This window comes from Heloderma suspectum, chromosome 7 (genome assembly GCF_057233095.1).
Source record: "Heloderma suspectum isolate Gila_16-S chromosome 7, 16-S_ref, whole genome shotgun sequence".
Taxonomy (NCBI): Eukaryota; Metazoa; Chordata; class Lepidosauria; order Squamata; family Helodermatidae; genus Heloderma; species Heloderma suspectum.
The window spans coordinates 75,933,610-75,953,238 of record NC_139464.1 but is presented as its reverse complement, the minus strand read 5'-3'; the positions used below and the strand labels follow the sequence as shown (position 1 = coordinate 75,953,238).

The following is a 19,629-nucleotide window of genomic DNA, read 5'->3' as shown; positions in this document are numbered from 1 at the left end:
CATTTGATGAAGCACTGCAATGGGGAAAATGGGTGAGTGTGAATAATCACGTTTTAATGCAAGAGCGTTTAACCCGACGGGACACCGAATTCATTGCGATGGCAGGAGCAATGTAGATCGGCCCCTGGTTTATATTCTGGAGCACAGGGCTGGGTTCTGCTATCATCTAATCCCCTCCCACTACAGGACTCTTATAAAACCTAAGGGTGTATCCTGTCTTGATACGCTTTTGAGAAGGAACATCCTCAGGTTCATTTCAAACAGGATGAGTCACCCAGGTGGAAGACAGCAGACGAATTCATCCACAAAATGAAAGGGACCAGCGAAGGAAACACATGACTGTGTTTATTGAGCAGTACAGAACACTACTGATTTCTTAACCCTGCTTAGCATTACACCTGCATTTGGTGTCTGTCTTATTATTTATTGTGTTGCTACTATAGACTAACAGAATTACTCTGCTGGAACATGTAGCTGGAATATATTTAAATCCCCTTTTTATGACACTTACGACACTGTAGCAGTGCAGGACCCATTTCCATATGGTTTCTTCGCACAGGGGTGTGAGAACATGGGTAAGGCCAGTCATGTGGATCCTTCCCATCCAGTCATTGCCAGTCACTCAGTGAGTACTGAAAGAAAGAGAGATATTAACACAAACTGGGGGGGGGGAGGTAGAAGATGATTTATAATTAATGGAGGATATGAATGTAAGTGCAAATGGATATAATAATCAATAAACTAACAGCACATTAATAAAGTAACAGCCTGATCCTGAATATATTTAGTCAGAAGTTCATACATACTAAGTCTGATGGGAGTTTTAATTCCTACCAAATATGCCTTGGCTTAGACTCTTTCTTTATTTTTTTAAAATACTTTTCAGCTGCCTTTTAGAGCCAAGCCCTCACAAGGCAGTTTCCATGATATGAATCACAATAAAAACAAAATGATCATACAATATGCTCATTTTAACCTTTTCTCTTTTCAAATTCCTTATGCTTCCCCTGATTCATGTACACTGTATAAATAATGTTGTCTGGCATCTGAGTTTACTGTTCAAGAAGTTAATATTGTCATTTTCGCCCATTAGCAAATTTGTGACTCATGTATCAAGTCATTAAAATTCTTCTCCAAGCTGGAGGGAAACATATGCACAACTAATTTTTGACTAGTGGCCCACCATGTGATGGGCTTTTAATGTCTAGGAGGGATAGGTTAGCACATGTCACAATTTAATTACAATGACCTTAATAGTCTTTAATCAAATTTATCAAATGGGAGGGGGAATCCAGCACAGGCTTGACTATATACTGCTCAATAAATTGATCATGAGATCAACCTTGACCCAAAATTCTCCTCCAGATGGACTGGTAGATATTGAGATGTATACTGCCTCTGATACTGGAGGTATTATATATCCACCATGGCTAGTAGCCACTGGAAAATTAGGCTGTCAGTGGCTACCAGTCATGATAGTTATATATTTCCTCCGTTATCAAAGGCAGTATGCCCTCAAAACCATTTGCAGGTGAATGTTAATATCATATCCAAGGGGTTAAATCATATTGTTGACTTGGTCTTAAAGAAGCTGTAAACTGTTAACCTCATCCTGAGATGATCAAATAGCCTAGCAAAGAATCTGGAGGAGATTCACATGGAATCCTGGAAGAAGGCTCAGACTCACATTTAAAGAAGACATCAGACTTATGCTCTAGATACCAAACTCATATTAAGAAAACTCTGGACCTTTGTATCTCCGATATCTGATGTTACGACATTATAACATCTCTGAACTAAAGGCTGTGAAAAGAGTTTGCATTGGAAAAGTACAGTGGAGCTTGTTGTGCTTTAATTATGCTTTAATTATAATTAAATTATAATTTAATAATATTAATAATACACCAAGACCTTGTAACTGTTGATAAGAAAAAGAATGGAGAAGAACAGAGCTTTGACACATTTGGCCAATAACTAGGGAAGAGGACTATGCCTAGTAGCTCGTGGTTGGCACCTGTACTAATAAGAAGGCCCAGAATGTTCTTACTTGAAACCTCCTGGTCCAGGGAAAATCACAATAGCTGGAACAGTGGTTAGGTTGACCATGAAATGACCTTAAGCTTAAAGAAGATGTACCTGTGGGAAACATGGGTAAGATATTGTACCCACTAGATAAGATGTCCTGATGAAAGGTCTTTGAAGAACACACAGAGACACTCCTAGAACAAAGCAAGGGTAAAACGTGGAACGAGGGATGACTAATTTCTGATAGTTCCCATAACTGCTGTAAGCCTCCACCTCTGGCCAAAACAAGAATATGAAAGCATATGCAATGAGGCAGACAGACACTTGACTTGACAGGTACCTTTCCTATCTTGTCTCATCCTTGCTGTCAGCTTCACCTGCACCTCTTTACTTCTGATCTTTGCTGGACCATTGGACCCAAGAATCTGCAAAACTATGGGCCTCTTTAGCACTTAAGCATTTAGCACTTAGGCATTTTGAAGTGCAAGTAGAGTGCAGCAGAGTGTTGTAGAGGAATCAACTTATTCAAACAGCAGTGCTAGCAGTCCAATTAACTATTTCAATAGAAATATTCATAGTGCTGGCCACTGCTGGCCACTATATCACCCACATTCCTTTTAGTTAATCCCAAGTTTTAATTTTCTCTCACTGCTGATTATGTAACCACAGAAAAGCTTCCAAGCTGTGCTCATGTAACCAGCATGACTATTCATATCATCATCATCATCATCTTAAATACAGCATTTAAATTTTGGTTGACTTTGGAATCTGTGATGTTAGTCAACTTAGACTTGATTTGATTGGCCACTGAGGTGTCTCAAACCAAAATTGTCTCAGTTTTGAAACCAAACAGGTCAAAAATAACAGGAAACACAAGAAGGAGAGAGCTGTTTCACTCATCTCCTGCTTTTGGCCCTCCTATCTGGCTGGACATAGATCAGGGTATTTTTTTCATTAATTAAACTATGCCCTTTTCCCCCTGGATAAATATTATGTGGATTCTGACATCATAAATAGAACTGTTGAAACTGAATTGCTATACAATTCTATGAAATCTAATTATTATCATCATCATTTTATTCTGTATATTTGTAACCCACTTTTCCACCAAATGCTGCTCAAGGTAGCTATTGGTAAGGGGAGACATGATAGAGGTGTAAAAAATTATGCATGGTGTGGAGAAAGTGGATAAGGAGACATTTTTCCCCTTCTCATAATACTAGAATCTGGGATTATCCGATGAAGCTATTTGGTGGGAAATTCAGGACTGATACCCAAAAGTACTTCTTCACAAACACAAAACCTGTATGGAATTTGCTACCACAAGACATAGTGATGGCCACCAATTTGGATGGCTTTAAAAGGGGATTGGACAAATTCCCAGAGGAGAAGGCTGTCAGTGGCTACTAGTCCTGATGTCTATATGCTACCTCCAGAATCAGAGGCAGTATGCCTATGTACACCAGTTGCACCAGTACACGAGCAGGAGGGTGGTGTTGCACATATGTCCTACTTCTCAGTTACCAACAGGCAGCCGGATGACCACTGTGTGAACAGAAGGCTGGATGAGATGGACCCTTGGTCTGACCCAGCTTGGCTCTTCTTATGTTCTTATGCTAACAGCAATGACTGCGGTGTTTCCTTCACCCCTCGCCCTATGTCTACTGCCTTCACCTTCACTATGCCAATTGTGATCACCATCACTTTCAATACATTTGCTTCCCATGTTGCTGGATAGGAAAGGAATTAAGACATGACTAAAGGTGCAAGCAAATGAGTTGGGGAAATAGCTTCTTCAAATATGGTTCTCATTTTTGTAAATGTCAGAAACCACAGAATAATTGGTGAAGGAATAACATAGTTTAACTCATGCAAAATCAGTAAGGAAGATAAACTTCTATACAAAAGCCTTTACCCTTCCCTACTTGGTTCAATCATTCTTGGTGATTAAGTTTCCACATCAGCATGTTCAGTCTGTAATTTAAAGACATGAGTATTGGTAATAAGTCTGTCTTTAATGGCTCATTCTATTAACAAGTCTATGGCTATTTTTGCTGATAGGAATCGCTTATTCTTAAAGCTCACAATGAGACACACAGTTATTGCTTATTTCTTCATGCCAGATGATAATTGTTCTGTCTGATCTCCAAATGAGCCACTCAGTTATATATGCATACATATAAATGCCAGCATTCCAAGAGTAATCAAGTTGTTTATCCAACCCATGATGCTGCCATTATGGCTGAAAGAAAAAAATATGTAGGAATATAGGACCAATTGTATGGATTGTAAACTTTGAGATGATAGGTTTGATTGATCCATGTACAGAAACGCAAATTCATCAGGCTCTTCTAATCTGCTCAGAGGTTGTTTGGACCAAGAAACTTCAAGGTTTAAGAATGTCTTGTTCTCATCACTCCTGGTAGGTTACCCACAGCAGGAAACTTTCCAGATTATAACTCATGAAACTGGAGGATGGTGATACCAAGGAGTTATGTGGACCCATGGTCACTGGTTGGACCCAACTGCTCCCATGAGTATCTGAATGCTGACAATGGTTGCAGCCTAAGTTTCATGTCCCCCTTCACAATACTGTGTTGATAGGACAGGAATTAATATGTATAGAAAACTAAGCCAGTTTCAAGGACCAGTTTGCTTTCATTGGCTACCTCCTTTGTTTGCTTTAAACCAATGGCCATGTTGGCTATGGCTGTAGACCCATGCATCTGGAGGGCACCAGTTGGGGAAGGCTGTTTTAAAGGATTACACACACTGATATGGTCCTGTCCTTTGTTCTGCCTGTCTCCAGACCTGAGATAAAATTAGGAGCCAATCTACACTAGCATTTTATCTCAGTAGTGCAACCTCTGGTTCACTCACATGGTACACAATGCACTCCCCAACTCATTGTCCTGATGCTATTCCTCCCTCAATATTCCATTACCCCCAACCTACACTCAGGGCTAGGGCTGTCCCCCCCACACACTTTTTTTTTTTTTTACTTGCCCTGCTCTTGTGCCTTTAATAGCAGCCTTTGGGCCAAATATACATTACATTAAATCAGGTGTGTGAAACCTCTCCTCCGCACTCCACTGGGCCCCAGTGTAGATCTCCAGGGTTTCCCCACATGGGGAAACATCCCTTTCCCTCAATCAGCAATCACTTGGTGGTTTTCTAGCTTTTGCAGTTTTTTTCCCATTCTAAAAGGTGTCCAGTTCTATGGTTACCTGAGGCTCACAGGAGAAGCCAATGCCATCTGACAAGGCAAGGAAATCCAGTCTGTATCAAGCAGGCAGGGCAAGCAAGGTTGAGTCAGGTAGACAGAGTCTGGTCAAAGTGAGTGCATCAGGCACAGTAAGCTAGGCAAAGGCAGAAGTCCTCTTGTATAGAGGGCAGTTATGATTAAGACCACAGATAGCTCATAGTCAACTTTGTTGACTGGAGCTCTCTCCTCCTAGAAATATAGGAGGATGTTGTCTCAGTAGGTAGCTAAAACAAACTGAAGCGTTATGCAGGCTGACAAAATCAGTAGCATGGTAAGCTCCATCCTGTCTGGAGCAGCTGACTGGACTGTTAAAGGGCCCTTGCTTGATTTTGTAGCCTGAGACTTTGCAAGGCTGGGGAGATGGTGATTCTTCCTGAGACTCATCCTTTGAGCCAAAGGATGATGGCAAGACTATGTCTTCTGGCCAGGAAGGTCCTGAATAATGTACATCTGTTGAACCATACATGACAAATCTACATTTGAATTACTCTAGATTAGGGATTCTAACACAAAACTCTAAAAGTGACCAGCAGAGTTGCACAAAGACCTGGTCAAAGGCAACCAATTAATACAAATTTTACAGGTGAGGAAAACAGAGATTAAGAGATAAGAAACTAGTGTGAGACCAGCCATGACAGAGATTTTTTTTTAAAAAAAAAAACTTTCAGTTTTACTTGCTATTGTTAAACTACTGGAAGTCAGACACCTTTGCCAATCTTCTGCAAATTACCCAGAGATTGGCCAGTGGCTCACAATCTACCTTCTGCACCCTGGTGTACATGATCATTTTCACCATGAGATGAGACATTCCTGTAACCTTTCCATGGTAACTTGTTCTTATAAACACTCCATGTAGAATGAAGTACAAAATACTGAAAAGGAGAAAAGTTGTAATGGTTTTCAAGAATTTCTTACCTAGGTTTGTCAGCATTCAAGCCCACAGAGAACATCCTGAAACTGGAGTCTAAGAACTATTCAGCTTCTGCACTACCACCAAGCTCTAACCAATAAGACCTCCAAAGAAGCTTGAATAGCAATAGAATGACCATAATAAGCCATGTGATAAGGCTTAGGCCACATAACATTTTTTCTGTTTAAAAAAAGTGAACATGGATAAACCACATGACTTTTAAAGCCATTAACAGCCTGGAACTATATCTCAAGGATTGTCTCCTCCTCCCATGTACACCTGGCTTAACATTGAGATCTACCTCTGTAGGCCTGCCCTAGGTCCCCTCCCCACCATCAGAAGTATGAGAGGTGGGCATGATTGAGAGGGTCTTTTCTGTTAGGGCATCCAGAATTTAGAATGTCCTTCCAAAGAAAGGGATATCCTTCTTAGGGATGGCCCCATCCCTAAGAAGTTTCTCTTATTGTGGGCTTTAAAAACACACACACACAGCCTGTTAAAAAACTAGATCTGACTGCTGCTGTTTTTAATTGTCATAATGGTTAATCGAGCTAGTTTACATTATCTTTTGTTGATGATTACTGTTTTACTTTATTCAAATTTATAATGGTACTTTTTATTGCCTTGAGGAATGGGAAGCTGGGTATGAAAATGAAAACAAAAAAAGGAAGAGCAATGTATGCTGGTAAAATGAGTTTTCATCAATGCACCATTGTACTTAGTGTAAGAAGAGTGAATTATATTGGTCTGGCACAGATGTAAAGTTCCTCAACTATAAAGAATGATAATGTAAGATCTGCACAAGATCATACAAATGAAAAGGGCACTCCTTCTAGTACTGGAACACCTGGAAATATTTGGGAACTATTTCAACAAAGCCTTCACTAACGCTCCTGTGAAATCTGAGCACCAAACATTTTTCTATAGCATCTGTGTAACCTATTAACACCTTGCTGGACTGATTTTCCTTGCTGCTAAATAAAATGGATAGAAGTGGAAGCAAATTCATGCTACAGGCTGCTTCAGGGCACTTTCACACAGACATGTGAAGTGCTTGAACTGACTTGCCATGCATGTGACTGACAACAAATTAAGAGAAATCTGCCTCTGGTAGTCATCTGTGTGCATCACATTATGGAAGGAAGTGGAGGTCTGCCTGCTTATTCCAGTGTCAGAACATGTTTGTCAGAAGGCCAGGAGACTTCCTCGCTACAATCACGTTGTCATCTGGTGACAGTAGGGGATTAAAAAAAAGAAAATAAATAAATAAACCAGCATGTTAATAATGGCAGCATATGGCATGGCAGTGCCCTTAAAAAAAAAAAAAAAAGCAAGTGGGATAAAAGATTATCTGACTTGCTTCAGTTTTTTAATACAAGACATATGGCTATTTAAATCCACATTGTTAAAAAAAAAAAAAAAGTATGTGTCATAATTTAGCAGCTTGCCAAGGAGTTGAAAATCAAAGTCATTTGAGAATGTTCTGTGGACTCAAAATGGAGACTGAACCCATGTCACCAGAAGTCTTTCCACTTGGGACTGATTCTCACATTATTTTATTCTAGCGCAAGATAACAGCATGTAAATGTACTGTGTGAATGACCATGAAAGCATCTTATTTTATCCTCATTGCTCAGGTAAAGAAGCTCAATACTGGGAGCAAAATTAAAGCTTTTTCTGACATACTAGAGCCTACTGTATCATTGGTGCTAAATAAGTTAGCTAAATAAGCTAAATAAGTTTTAGCACCAATGATATACTAGGTGCTAGAAGAAAACAGAAACAGCCTGCTACCAGGGGGCAGGGAAACAGCTCAGGGGACATGAAAATGGGCCTTCAGAGATGTTCTGTTGCTCAAAGGGTTAATCTTCTACAATCTACAGATTCAGCAAAATTGTATCTAAACTATCCAAGTGCCCATTTCACTATGATAAACAGTCCTGGAAGCATATAACGTAGCCAACCCGCTGTAATATTTCCCTTGGGAAAGGATGGGTACAGCATATGTTGGTCTCTGGGAAACATTTGCTGGGATGCTAGAACCAAACATTGTCAGGAAAAATAATAATGTGGTTTTGATGAAGGACAGAGGTGGATAACTTGTGTCCCAAGGGCCAGATGTGCTTCATGTGGACCTCAGCCTTGTTTCAAACCCCACCCACTTTTGGCTCCCGCTCCTCCCACTGCTGGAATGCACAGCCCAAACGTTTCAAGCAAAGTAATGCGAACCTTGATGGGAAAAAAGTTCCCCGTCACTGATGTAGGACTTTGAGACTACTCTGCCTTGGGATTAGCACTCCCTACCATACTTCTCATTCTGTCTCGAACCTGTCAATAATAAAATATTTTCACAAAGGCACCACACAGTGCATTCTCCTCCAGTGCAAATTAATCTGGTAGGGCTGCCCTGAATTTGCAATTGCTGATGTCAGAACAATACATGTGAGCAATACCAGTCTTAAGCTTGTCATCACCTAAAGCACCCAGAAATAAGTCCCACTGTGTCCAAAGTAGAACTTTCTCCCAACTAAGTGAGCACAGGATTGATGTAAAAGATGAGAGGGTATAAAAATACTCTTTGGATCCATGAGATATTTTTCACAACATGATCCATAATAAAGAGAACCATCTAAAAGTGACTGTAGTGGTTCCATCTCTGAAGCCAAGAGTGTTTGGCCTTGACCAATTTCTTCTCAATAGATGAACATCTGGGAATTTCATGAATGCTGCTCTGAAGCCCCTGGGGATGAACGGTGGGATACAAATGTAACAGACGTGATTGGTACACAACACCCCCAAATACAAAATAGTAAATGATATGATGGCGATTTACTTTACATATTTATATGTAATCTATCTTCTCCACAAGTGACTAATGCACTCAGCCAGGAAGCTCATTGAGTGACCTTGGCCAAATTCCTACCTCTCAGCCTAGCTTTACCTCACAAGACTATTGTGAGGGTAAAATGGGTAGAGGAAGAAGTTGGAAGAAAAATGGGATAGAGGAAAACATTGTCCCAAGCTCCTTGGAGGAAGGGTAGAATAAAAATGTAATGAACACTATTAGGGGAAATTCAAAACTGACTCCCTATTTAAATTAGTATGGTGGAAGTGGATTGTAAGAAGAGTTATAGTTTTGTTTTGTCTTTTATTCTGTAATTGTTATGTTTTTATTGCATTTTAATGAATTTTGTTTTAATCAGTTTTAATTGTGCCTGTAAGTTGCCTTGAGTGCCATTTGTTGGTAGGAAGGTGGGGTACAAATCAAATCAGTAAACAGTTGGCCTTTATATTTTCAGAAATGGGGCTCAGCCCTTGCTTCTTTGTCCCAGAATTCCAAGGGTAATCTGATACCTGCAACACCTGGAGACTGAGTCTAAACTGCAGACCTCATGGCCACAACATCTGGCCTTTTTCTTTCTTTCTTTTTTTACTTTTTTATTTCTTCCCCATCCCCTTCTTGTTGTATCACCTAGCCTGACAAAGGGTTCTGATGAACTTGAAGCTTGCACACACTTTTGTGGCATTTTGGTTGGTCCTAATAAACGTATTGCCCAACTGTGGATTTGGATTAAAAAGAAATAATGTCCACTTTAATTAGAATACACTTTTTCTCTCTCTTATTCCTGTGTATTCATCCCAGGCTGAAATACCAGTGTATGGCAGTGGGTCCTGTCATGGTGCAACCCTATATCCCCCTGAGAGAAGGGTCTTCCCACTCCATTCCCCTGAGGGGGATGCTGTCCCACAGCAAGGGGAAAGGGACGCCATCTGACTCTGTCTCTCGGACTACCTCTTCCCCCTAGGCTTCAAACTGTATGATGCAATTGCAAAGCTATGTGCTGGTTAGGGAAGTATGCCACCTACTGACCAAAGATGGTACTGCTTGCTTCAAATATACCAGTATATTTAAATTAATTTAAATTAATTAATGTGTTATAAAAACCAAAGTGCACAGCTTTCAGGTCCCTTTAATACACTGTTTCTCTCTTATTCCTCTATATTCACCCACACTGAAATATCAGCCTTATCAGCTGTATAATATCTGAGTACACACTGAATGCTTTGTTTTTATCTTTCACACCATTAGTATGCACGCCAAGTCTCAGGTGTCTAGGTTTCACAGCCTTGGAGCTATGGCACTGACAGATACACACACATCCTTCTTTATTATTACAGATGGGGGATCTTTCTCTTGAGAAGCAAGTATAGGAGTCAATGTGGTAGCAATAGTACATGAAACACATTTAACTCACCTTTGCAAGCTTTATATTCACAGCGGCCTGTATGCATTTATGCCTTGCTTCAAAGCTATAAGCATTCTAATTTACTTCTGTACTCTGTTTGAGAATTTTCTAGTTAACAGAGCAATATGGCATGACTGGAGCTCAGCAGGAAAGCACCAACTTCCAGAAGAAAAGAAACAGTGGATTTGCTTGCTGTTTTTCTCTGAAAATCAACTCTTAGAGTGCCTAGCACTGATTAAGGAAGACCAGGGGTAGGTGACTGGTGAACTGTAGGCCTCCTCCCTGGTCCTACTAAACAGATAGACCAGTGGTCTCCAAACTTTTTTGATCGCACACCCGTATCAGTAAAAAAAAATTGAGCATGCACCCACAATATATGTATATTTATTTATTTATAAATCATATGCATGTACTACTGTACTATTATATTATGTACATTATAAAACATAAACAAAAATAGAAATTAAAAAAGGATGTGATAAAGATGAAATAAACAGTATTTTTAAAATAACTTTTATTTATTTTATTATTGGTACAAAACCCCTTTTTGCTGTCACTGAAAAAAAATATTATTGTCCATTTTGTGAGGGTTAGCTTAGTTACTACTAGACAGTATAATCTATAAATCCACTTAATTGGGCACACATCATTGCAAAATGTTGAACACAGACGATCAAGTGAGGGCACCACCGTCAACTTGAAGGAGGGGAACGGTCTCCTTGCAAGGAGGGGAAAGGCACATTTGGCCAAGCTCCTGCCTGTGCCAGAGCCAAGAGTCCTGGTCACTGGCTGCGTACCCGGCGCAGATCCGGACAAGTATGACAGCCCTTGCTCCTTGGCAAAATGGCGGCTTGGCCTGGGCTGTTCACCCGTCCCACTCTCCTTTGGCTGGATGGCAGCTGAGAGGAAAGCACGCACTTCCTTCTCATCTTCACTCTGCCAAAGGAGAGTGGGAAGGGTTAATCTCCTTCCCACTCTTCTTTGGCAGGATGACAGCTGCTCTGGTGCCACAGGAAAGCACACCATTGTGCCTCCCTTTGCTGTGCCTTTTGACTTTTGCTCAAAATATCAGGTCAGTTGAAACAGTCCACATCTTTATTTGTTTGGCTAAAGTTCAGTTTTTGATGTTGCATTGCTGTATCAGTAGTTTTGTTGCTGTGTTATGGTTTTCATGTTTCTATTCTGTCTGTAAGCCACTCTGAGCAACCTTGTTGTATAGAAGAGCTGGGATATAAATGCTTATATAAATAAAATAAAGTAACCCCCCCCCCACGTTGAAGAGAACTGAGGAAAAGGCAGAGATCACCCCGAATCAGAAAGTGGTAAGCCAGCTCTGCTGCATTTGCAGACGCCACCCCACCCCTTCCACTGAGTGGTGCTCTGGACTTCTCCCTCAAAGTCCTGCCCTCATGGTGCCATGGCATGAATTGTATGTATAGTTCCCTGTACTATGATGAAAACTTGAAAACCACCACCCTAGCCAAAATATATCCTACACCCATATGTACAGACAACATTCAAGCCTGTGCTCATGTTTAGCAAACTATAATGTCGAATAGTCAAAGATGCATTCTTGATTCTCTACCCCACTTTAAGAACATGGAACAATTACTCTGCATGTTTGCTTGTAAGTCCTACTGAGATCAGTGGAGATTATGCCCTAGTTAAATGTATATAGCAGGGATGGGGAAATGTGTGGCCCTCCAGATGGGCTTTTCTACATGAGGCATTTATCATACACTCATCATTCCCTACCCACAGTCATCCTTAAGACAACAACATGACCCTCCAGTTTCACTTCTGTGTGTAACATGCACTTTTGGCAAAAAATAAAATTTAAAGCAGGGAAAATGCAGCATTTAATTGTGAAAGCCAACAACAGCGCTATTTCCTCTTGTGTATTTGCACTATTCCTCTATACCACAGTGCCACCTAGAGGTTATGTAGCACAAAAGCAGGAAAGGAAGGTTCGTGAGGTTCCCCGATCTTAATTCTGCGAAGAAACTGAAAGTTAATGCAGTGGATTAACAGCCGATTAGCAGCCTTGACTAGAAACCCTTGATTTTCCATCAGCCCTAGTCTCCATAGCCAATGGTGAGGGATGAAGGGAGTTGCAGTCCAAAAAACATCTGGAAGTCCACATGTTGCCCATCCCTGGAATATAAAAATCCAGCGTTAAAGTGCAGTCTTATACGTGTCTATTCAGAAGTTAGCTGCTCTGAGTTTAGTGGGGCTTACTCCAAGGTAAGTGCACATAGATGCCTCACTGAATACAGTGGGTGTTACTTCCGCCGAGTAAGCATGGGCAGGATTCCCTGTTTGTGCCTTGACCTTCAGATTGCAATAATAATAGTAATAATTTCGAATCCAAGGTTGGTGCCTATTCACAGTATAAGTCGGGTTACTGGACTTTGCGATTCCTTCCTGTCCCCTGCCACCACCGCCTCATCATGTTCATCATCAGAAGGCCAAGACCCAAGAGTCTGTCTCGTGTGCATCCAACTGATCTTCTCCGACGGGAAGGCCACACACTTGGGTTCCAGAGCTGTCGTTTTCCTCCGCACGTTTCCCAGAGCTCCTCTCAGGCCTGCTCTGCTGCCCTCTACTTAGATGTAGTAAGTTCCTTGGTCCATCATAAGGCAGCTTCCTACGTTCCTATGTGCATATATCTACTGCAAACCCAAGAGAGTTCAATAGTAGTAGTTCCTTCCTAGGAGCTGGGCAGTCCAGCCCTATAAGTCCCTGGAGGCAACCACAAAGCGTGGCTTTTGGTGGTTCATTGTCAACTCTGGAGCTTATTGTGCCAGCAGTGAAGGGTTAGCTGCAATCATATCCATGTGGCAGCCTCAGGCTGTGGACTGTGCAAATGATTTGTACTCCCAACAAAATACCACTTCATACTTGGCCTTTTTTCTTTCTTTCCTTTGCAGGAAAAATATTTTCTACCTGGTGGAAATGAGCTGGCCAGATTTGTCAACAAATGTCACACCTCTTGGCTGTTGATTCCCAATGCCAAAGAATATGCTCAGAAAATACCAGTCAGTTCAGTAAGCTGGATTGGGTAGGGGGATGTGTGTTGGCTGGTGAATGGATAACTGAGCTTTTGAGCAGGGGACCAGCTAGCCAACTGGTGGTTCCCTCCAGCACTACTAACTGGAGGAATGTGCACATTCCATGTACCTTCTGTACCTTCCCCCGTGTCCTCGTGCAGCTGAACACCCTTGGAGGAGAACAAAAGAGTTGGCTGATTTTGCCCACTATAAATGAATACTCCCCACCTTCTCAGTATGTCCGGGGCTGAACTTCTCATCTTTCCTCCCAAGCCCTCCTCTCTTCATTGTATGCTATCCTTATCCATTGGCAAGGTTATCACCCACCCTTTGGCAGGAACATAGCTGTGGCTTTATCTTTGACTCCTCCTTTGCTCCCCATATTCAGTCCATAGCCAAATTGCATTGGTTCTATCTCTGTTCACAACATTGCAAAAACACAGCCCTTCTCCTCTGACCCTTTGACAAAATCTCTGCTCTACACCCTGGTCGTCTCTCACCTAGACTACTGCACTCTTCTCCTCTATGCTCTTCTCCTTGGTCCCTTGGCCAAAATCATTTAGCCTCTCATTTGTCTGATCACAGGACACCTCTACTTAAATTCCCACATGGGTTTCCTTTGCTCCAGGACAACTCATTCTCCTTACCTTCAAAGCTCCTCATGGCCCTGCCCCATCCTCTTAACTCTCTCTCCTATTATCCCAAAACATTCCTGCCTGTGCCCTTCCCTCCTCCAGCTCCACCAACCTGAACCATCCAAAGGTCTCCTGCTCCCTCAAAAGACTCTGGCCTTTCTCTCTTGCTGGCCCATTTTCTTAGAACTGCTTCTCAGATCACCTGTGTGATGCCACTTCTCCTGCTTCATTCAAATCCCACTTTTCAATGAAGTCTTTGCCACAGGGCTGCAGAATCTCAGGCCTGGGGTTCAAATCAGACTCTCCTGGATTCTTCAGATGGCCACGCTCCCTTCCCCTGGCCCCACCCCTTTCCCACAACCACCAATCATCTGGGGGTTCCCCATCTTTTGTGCAGTTTTTTCCCCATTCCAAAAGGGTAAAAGTCTCCTAAGCAGGGGCATTGCTAGGGTCTTAAAAGATCCCAGGCACAGGCCCATAACACAAATTTGCATACACACACACACTCACACACCTGTACGAGTCTAAGCACACGTCTAATATGTGTGTGTGTGTGTGTGTGTGTGTGGTGTGTGCATGCAGTGTGCTTGCGTGTGTGTATAGATTACATACATACAAACATACGAAGTGTGCACTGACCCCCCACCCCACTTCAACTCAGACCCCAATTCAGCCTTTTGGAAAGCATCCCACTTCTGCTCTAGCCAATTTGTAGTCAGAGACCACTTCAGCTCAGGACCAAACCTGAGCCAAGGTGTGGAAAATGAGTCTGTATGCTTCCTGTTGACTACCATGGGCAATTAGAAAAAAAACCTGTAACTTTTTTCTCTTTGTCAGAATAATTCCAGGCATAGTAGCCCCCTAGAAGAGGATTACACCTGCCCAATGTCAGAAAAATAGGTGCAGGGTTGATATTTTGATTTTCTTTTAACGGGAACTGCCAATAACATTTTAATTCCTTGAAAGAATTGGATAAAAATTTCAGGATTCCTTGCCCCATCAGAGGCAATCATGTCTGCCAAATTTCAGAATGCTAGCCACAAGGGTTTTTGTGCAAGGGCGGCCTTGACATTTTGAGGTCTCCAGAAGAAGACATACCTATCTCCCTATGTTCCTTGTGGACCATTGTTCTGAAAATTACAGACAGCCTACAGTTGTCCCTAAGTAAGAAACCAGAAAAGTTTCAGAAGGATAGGTGCAGCAGTTCATGTGGAAGGGGAGTTCTCCAGTTTGGGGGAGGGAGTGATTTGCTTTCCCTTCCATTCACCCCTTCCCCAATAGTTTTTGGGTACATTTGTATGAAAATGCACAGAACATTAGAGGTGTCCCCCTTCTAAAGGATATACATGCATTCTAATTTAGAATTACTAGAATTTATTTACATTTCACCAATGTTAGCAGCAGGGGAACATGGGTGGGAAGGTGCTATTGCAATCATGTCCTGCTTGTGGGTTTCCAATGGGCATCTGGTTGGCCACTATGTGAACAGAATGCTGGACTAGATGGACCTTGGTCTGATGTAGCACAGCTCTTCTTATGTTCTTAAATAGAGAGTGCCTCTGAGCATGCGCAGAATGTTTTTCTTTCACCACTGAGCACTTACATTATCCCACTACCAATTCTGTTCCCCTCCATGCAACCATCCTTCCTCAGCCTACCATCCTCCAGAAACTCCTCATAAAAACAGATGCCTTGTTTTGTGCAACTCCTCTCTACCTCCTCCGTGTTATGCACAAGCTCTCATTGTATCTTCCTTCCCATAACTTCATTTGTGCCAAGACTTCACCAGGATTCAGCCAATGAGTCTGTTTTCAAAACTAGGGCTAAGTTATGGAGAAACTCTGAGCATGCACTAAGTGCCTTTCCCTCACCACTGAAGCTAGAGTTCATGCAAAAAAAACCTCCCAAATCCCCAAATGACAAAACATGCATCGGGCTGAGCTGAAAGGGTAGTCAATTCATTAGACAAAATTGGGTAGGCCCTGTATTAAGCCTGCAGTACCATGCTCACAATTCAGGACTTATTTCTGAGTAAACATGTAGAACATCAAGGTGCAACCTCCCTGCAAAAGTAACTTGTGTTGGAATCCTATGCACACGTTCCTGAGGGTAAGCCTCATTAAACATAATAGGGTTTCTGAGTAGACGCTCCACTTAAAAAACAACCCAAAAACTCATATTTGTTTTATTAAAGCTTTCTGTTCAGAGGAACATAGGAAGCTGCCTTGTACTGAGTCAGACCCTGGTCCATCTAGCCCAGTACTGTTGACACTGACTGGCAGTAGCGGCTCTCCAGGGCTTCAGGCAGGATTCTTTCCTAGCCCTACCTGGAGATGCTGGGGGTTGAACCTGGGACCTTCTGCATACCAAGCATGTGCTCTGCCACTGAGCTACAGCCCTTCCTATTGCTGGATAATGGCAACTGACAAACAAAACAGCCCCAGTTTTGTTTATCTGCGACCATGTGAACCCACTGTTCTCAAAGGCTTGAGTGAGGAGAAGGAGAAAAAACAACCCTCTTGTCTGTTTGTATAAAGTCAAATACAGTTCAGAACTTATCTTGCCTGCTGAAGAGAATTATCCTTAAGAATTCCCCAAGATATGCTCTAGGTGGAATAAAGAAAAGGAAGGAAGGAAGGAAGGAAGGAAGGAAGGAAGGAAGGAAGGAAGGACAGGGGAGGGGAGGGGAGGGGAGGGGAGGGGAAAAGAAGAATGGTGATTGGAAATGTGTGCGGGGGTGGGGGGAGGTAGAGAGAATTCCCTAAGCCAAGTGGCTCCTTTCAGAGAGGTGGTACTTCAGAGGAATTTAGGAGGCTGTGGAGGGTTTGTAAGGATTGCACATACTTAAATGAACTTTATGAGATGAGGTGACTGAGGGCTTTTTCTAGCTTTTTAAAAACTGTAGAACCTATTTAAAAGCCCCAGCAGTTTCTCGATCATGATGCCACATAGTTCTAACCCTCCTTTTGGGATTATTTTAGTCCTACAGCTATGTAGGAGAAATTAAAGTGGAGGAGGAGAAAGAAGTTTGTGGAGACTGATTGGATCCTTTGCTGTACTGAAGCTACTAAACTTCTGCAGAATCCAAAGGTTCCAGTTTGGGGCAGTAAAATCAGACGCTGTGTGAAATACCAGTATTTCACATGGAGCTCTTTCTTCCCTTCCTTCTCTCTCTTCAAAATTTCATTGCAGGCAAGCTCCCAACAGTGGGCATGTAAGAGCAGAAAAGAAAAATAGGGGGAGAGAGGTTTTTTGCACCTCAAATAAACTCTGCACCAGAGATTAGGGATAGTGACCTCCTGATGGTCACCTTAAACACCTTCTGATTAGGATCTCTAATCCCCTGGGTGACTTGACAGTTTTTACTTTTTGTCTTAGACTTTGAGAAAAGGAAACTTTACGCATGGCTAGCACAAAACCCACTGTACCTAACTGTCCAAAATTTGGTAGGTTCAGTCATCTCCATAGGGCCTGCTAGGTCCCCAAATTCCATGAATTTATGTGGAAGCACAAAAAAATTATAGCTCTTTACTTTGACAGATTTTCTTGAAAATAGCAAAATTTACCTATGACTAGCACAAATGTCACTGGACATAACTGCCTGAAATTTGGCAGGTCTGTCAGCTCTATGGGGGCTGCCAGGTTTCCAAATTCCATACACATATGTGGAAGAACAAAGAAATTATAGCACTTTGCTTTTACACATTTTCTTGGAAAAAGCAAATTTTACCTGTGGCTAGCACAAAAGCCACTAGGCCTAACTGTCTGAAATTTGGCAGGCTCAGTCATCTATATGGGGGTTGGCAGGTCCCCAAATTCCATGCATGTATGTGGAAGCACAAAAAAATATAGCTCTTTGCTTTGACAGATTTTCTTGAAAGTAGAAAATTTTACCTATGACTAGCACAAAAGCCACTGGACCTAACTGCCTGAAATTTGGCAGATTCAATCAGTTCCATGGGGGCTACCAAGCCTCCAAATTTCATGTATTTATATCATACACACTACAAAAGTTATGGCCATTTTTGTTTTCCAATGCAAGTCAATAGGAAAATGTAAAAAAAAATGGCAATTAGGACAGCTCAAAAGATCTGGGGCCCGTGCCCAGGTGGGCCCTTTTATAATGACACCCCTGCTCCTAAGGCTTAGTTACTGGCAGTAGGAGATTTTTAACTAAAATATGCTGGTGTTTTGTCCTCCACCCTTTGCCTTTGGCCCCACCCACCACTGGAATGTGGCCCCCAAGAGCTTCTCTGAAATGAAATTTGGCCCTTAGGCTGAAAGGGGTTCTTAGGTACAACCTCCTAGTTCCCATGCCCTACTGCAACCTTCCCTAACCTGGTGCCCTCCAAATATTTTGGACAGCAACTTCTAACGTCCCTGACCATTGGCCATGCTAGCTGGGGCTGATGGGAGTTGAAATCCAAAATATCTGGAGGGCACCAAGTTGGAGAAGACTGTCCTGCTGTAAGTCAGCCTGTAACTGAGCTCCTAAGCATGTATGACTAGAACAGCCTGCCTCAGCTTCCCTCTCCTCCTGTTTCTCCTGTGTTATAAGTTCCACAAATGAGAAACCTGCCCTCTTATACTCTGTAAAATGCCATGCTCAGTGACATCCCCAAATACACCTATCAATCAATCATCCATCAACTGAAAAATAATATATCTGAGCCCTAGGACCATTCTATGGAATGAGCTATCAGTGTCCTATGGTTTGTTGCAGTCCTTTTCTCTGCATGTGGCACATGCTAATGTGGATAATTTGCTGACGTGTGGGGGACCCTGAGTTGAGGTAGTGAGGCTGGTATTCATGGCTTGCCCATCCCTTTGAGCCTTATTAAACAGGCCATAACAACTTACTTGTTTCAAACTGCATACTATTAAATATACTGCAAGTGCGGTTTTAAATGGCTTTTAAACTGCTGCTGTTAGCTTTTTCATCATTAGATCATTTTCTTTGTATTTTAAAAGGCCTTTCATGATGTACGTTATCTTTTGTGAGCCACCTCTAAGGAGGGGGTGCTTTCCCCCAAGATGTTGCAGATAAGGTCTTCAGATAAATTAACAAATATTCTACATTTTTATTGAGGCGTTCATATCCTTTATTTCATTAAGGCATTGCAATAAACTGTAGTTCAAAGGACTATTGACTGTGCAATCCTATATGTGTCTAGTCTGAAGTAAGCCTCACTGAGTTCAATTAAACTTAATCCCAGGTAACTGTGTATAGGATTGGACCAAGCTTTATTTTTCGTGTGATTGTAATAGACAAATGTATTGCTGATGACTAAGTATTCTCTACAGTCCTGTGGTGACCTGTTCTTACATTTGGATTATGAGACTTACAGTGCAATCTTTCTTATTTATTTATTTATTTATTTATTGCCCATCTGGCTGGTCGCCTGGCCACTTTGGGCGATGTACAACAGTACAATTTAAAACAGTAAAATTACACATTAAAACATTGTTTAAAAATACCCTAACCCACCCCAAATGC

General features: G+C 41.9%; 1 protein-coding gene across 1 annotated transcript in view; it reads left to right on the top strand.

The window, feature by feature from the left end:
- LOC146339972 (prolactin-like) overlaps positions 1-19,629 on the top strand; it is a 51,268-nt gene that overhangs the window by 27,313 nt on the left and 4,326 nt on the right. Inside the window, exon 4 of the mRNA XM_084811896.1 lies at positions 13,378-13,485. Within this exon, the coding sequence (XP_084668022.1) occupies positions 13,378-13,485 (108 nt within the window). The remainder of the gene's footprint in view (positions 1-13,377; positions 13,486-19,629) is intronic.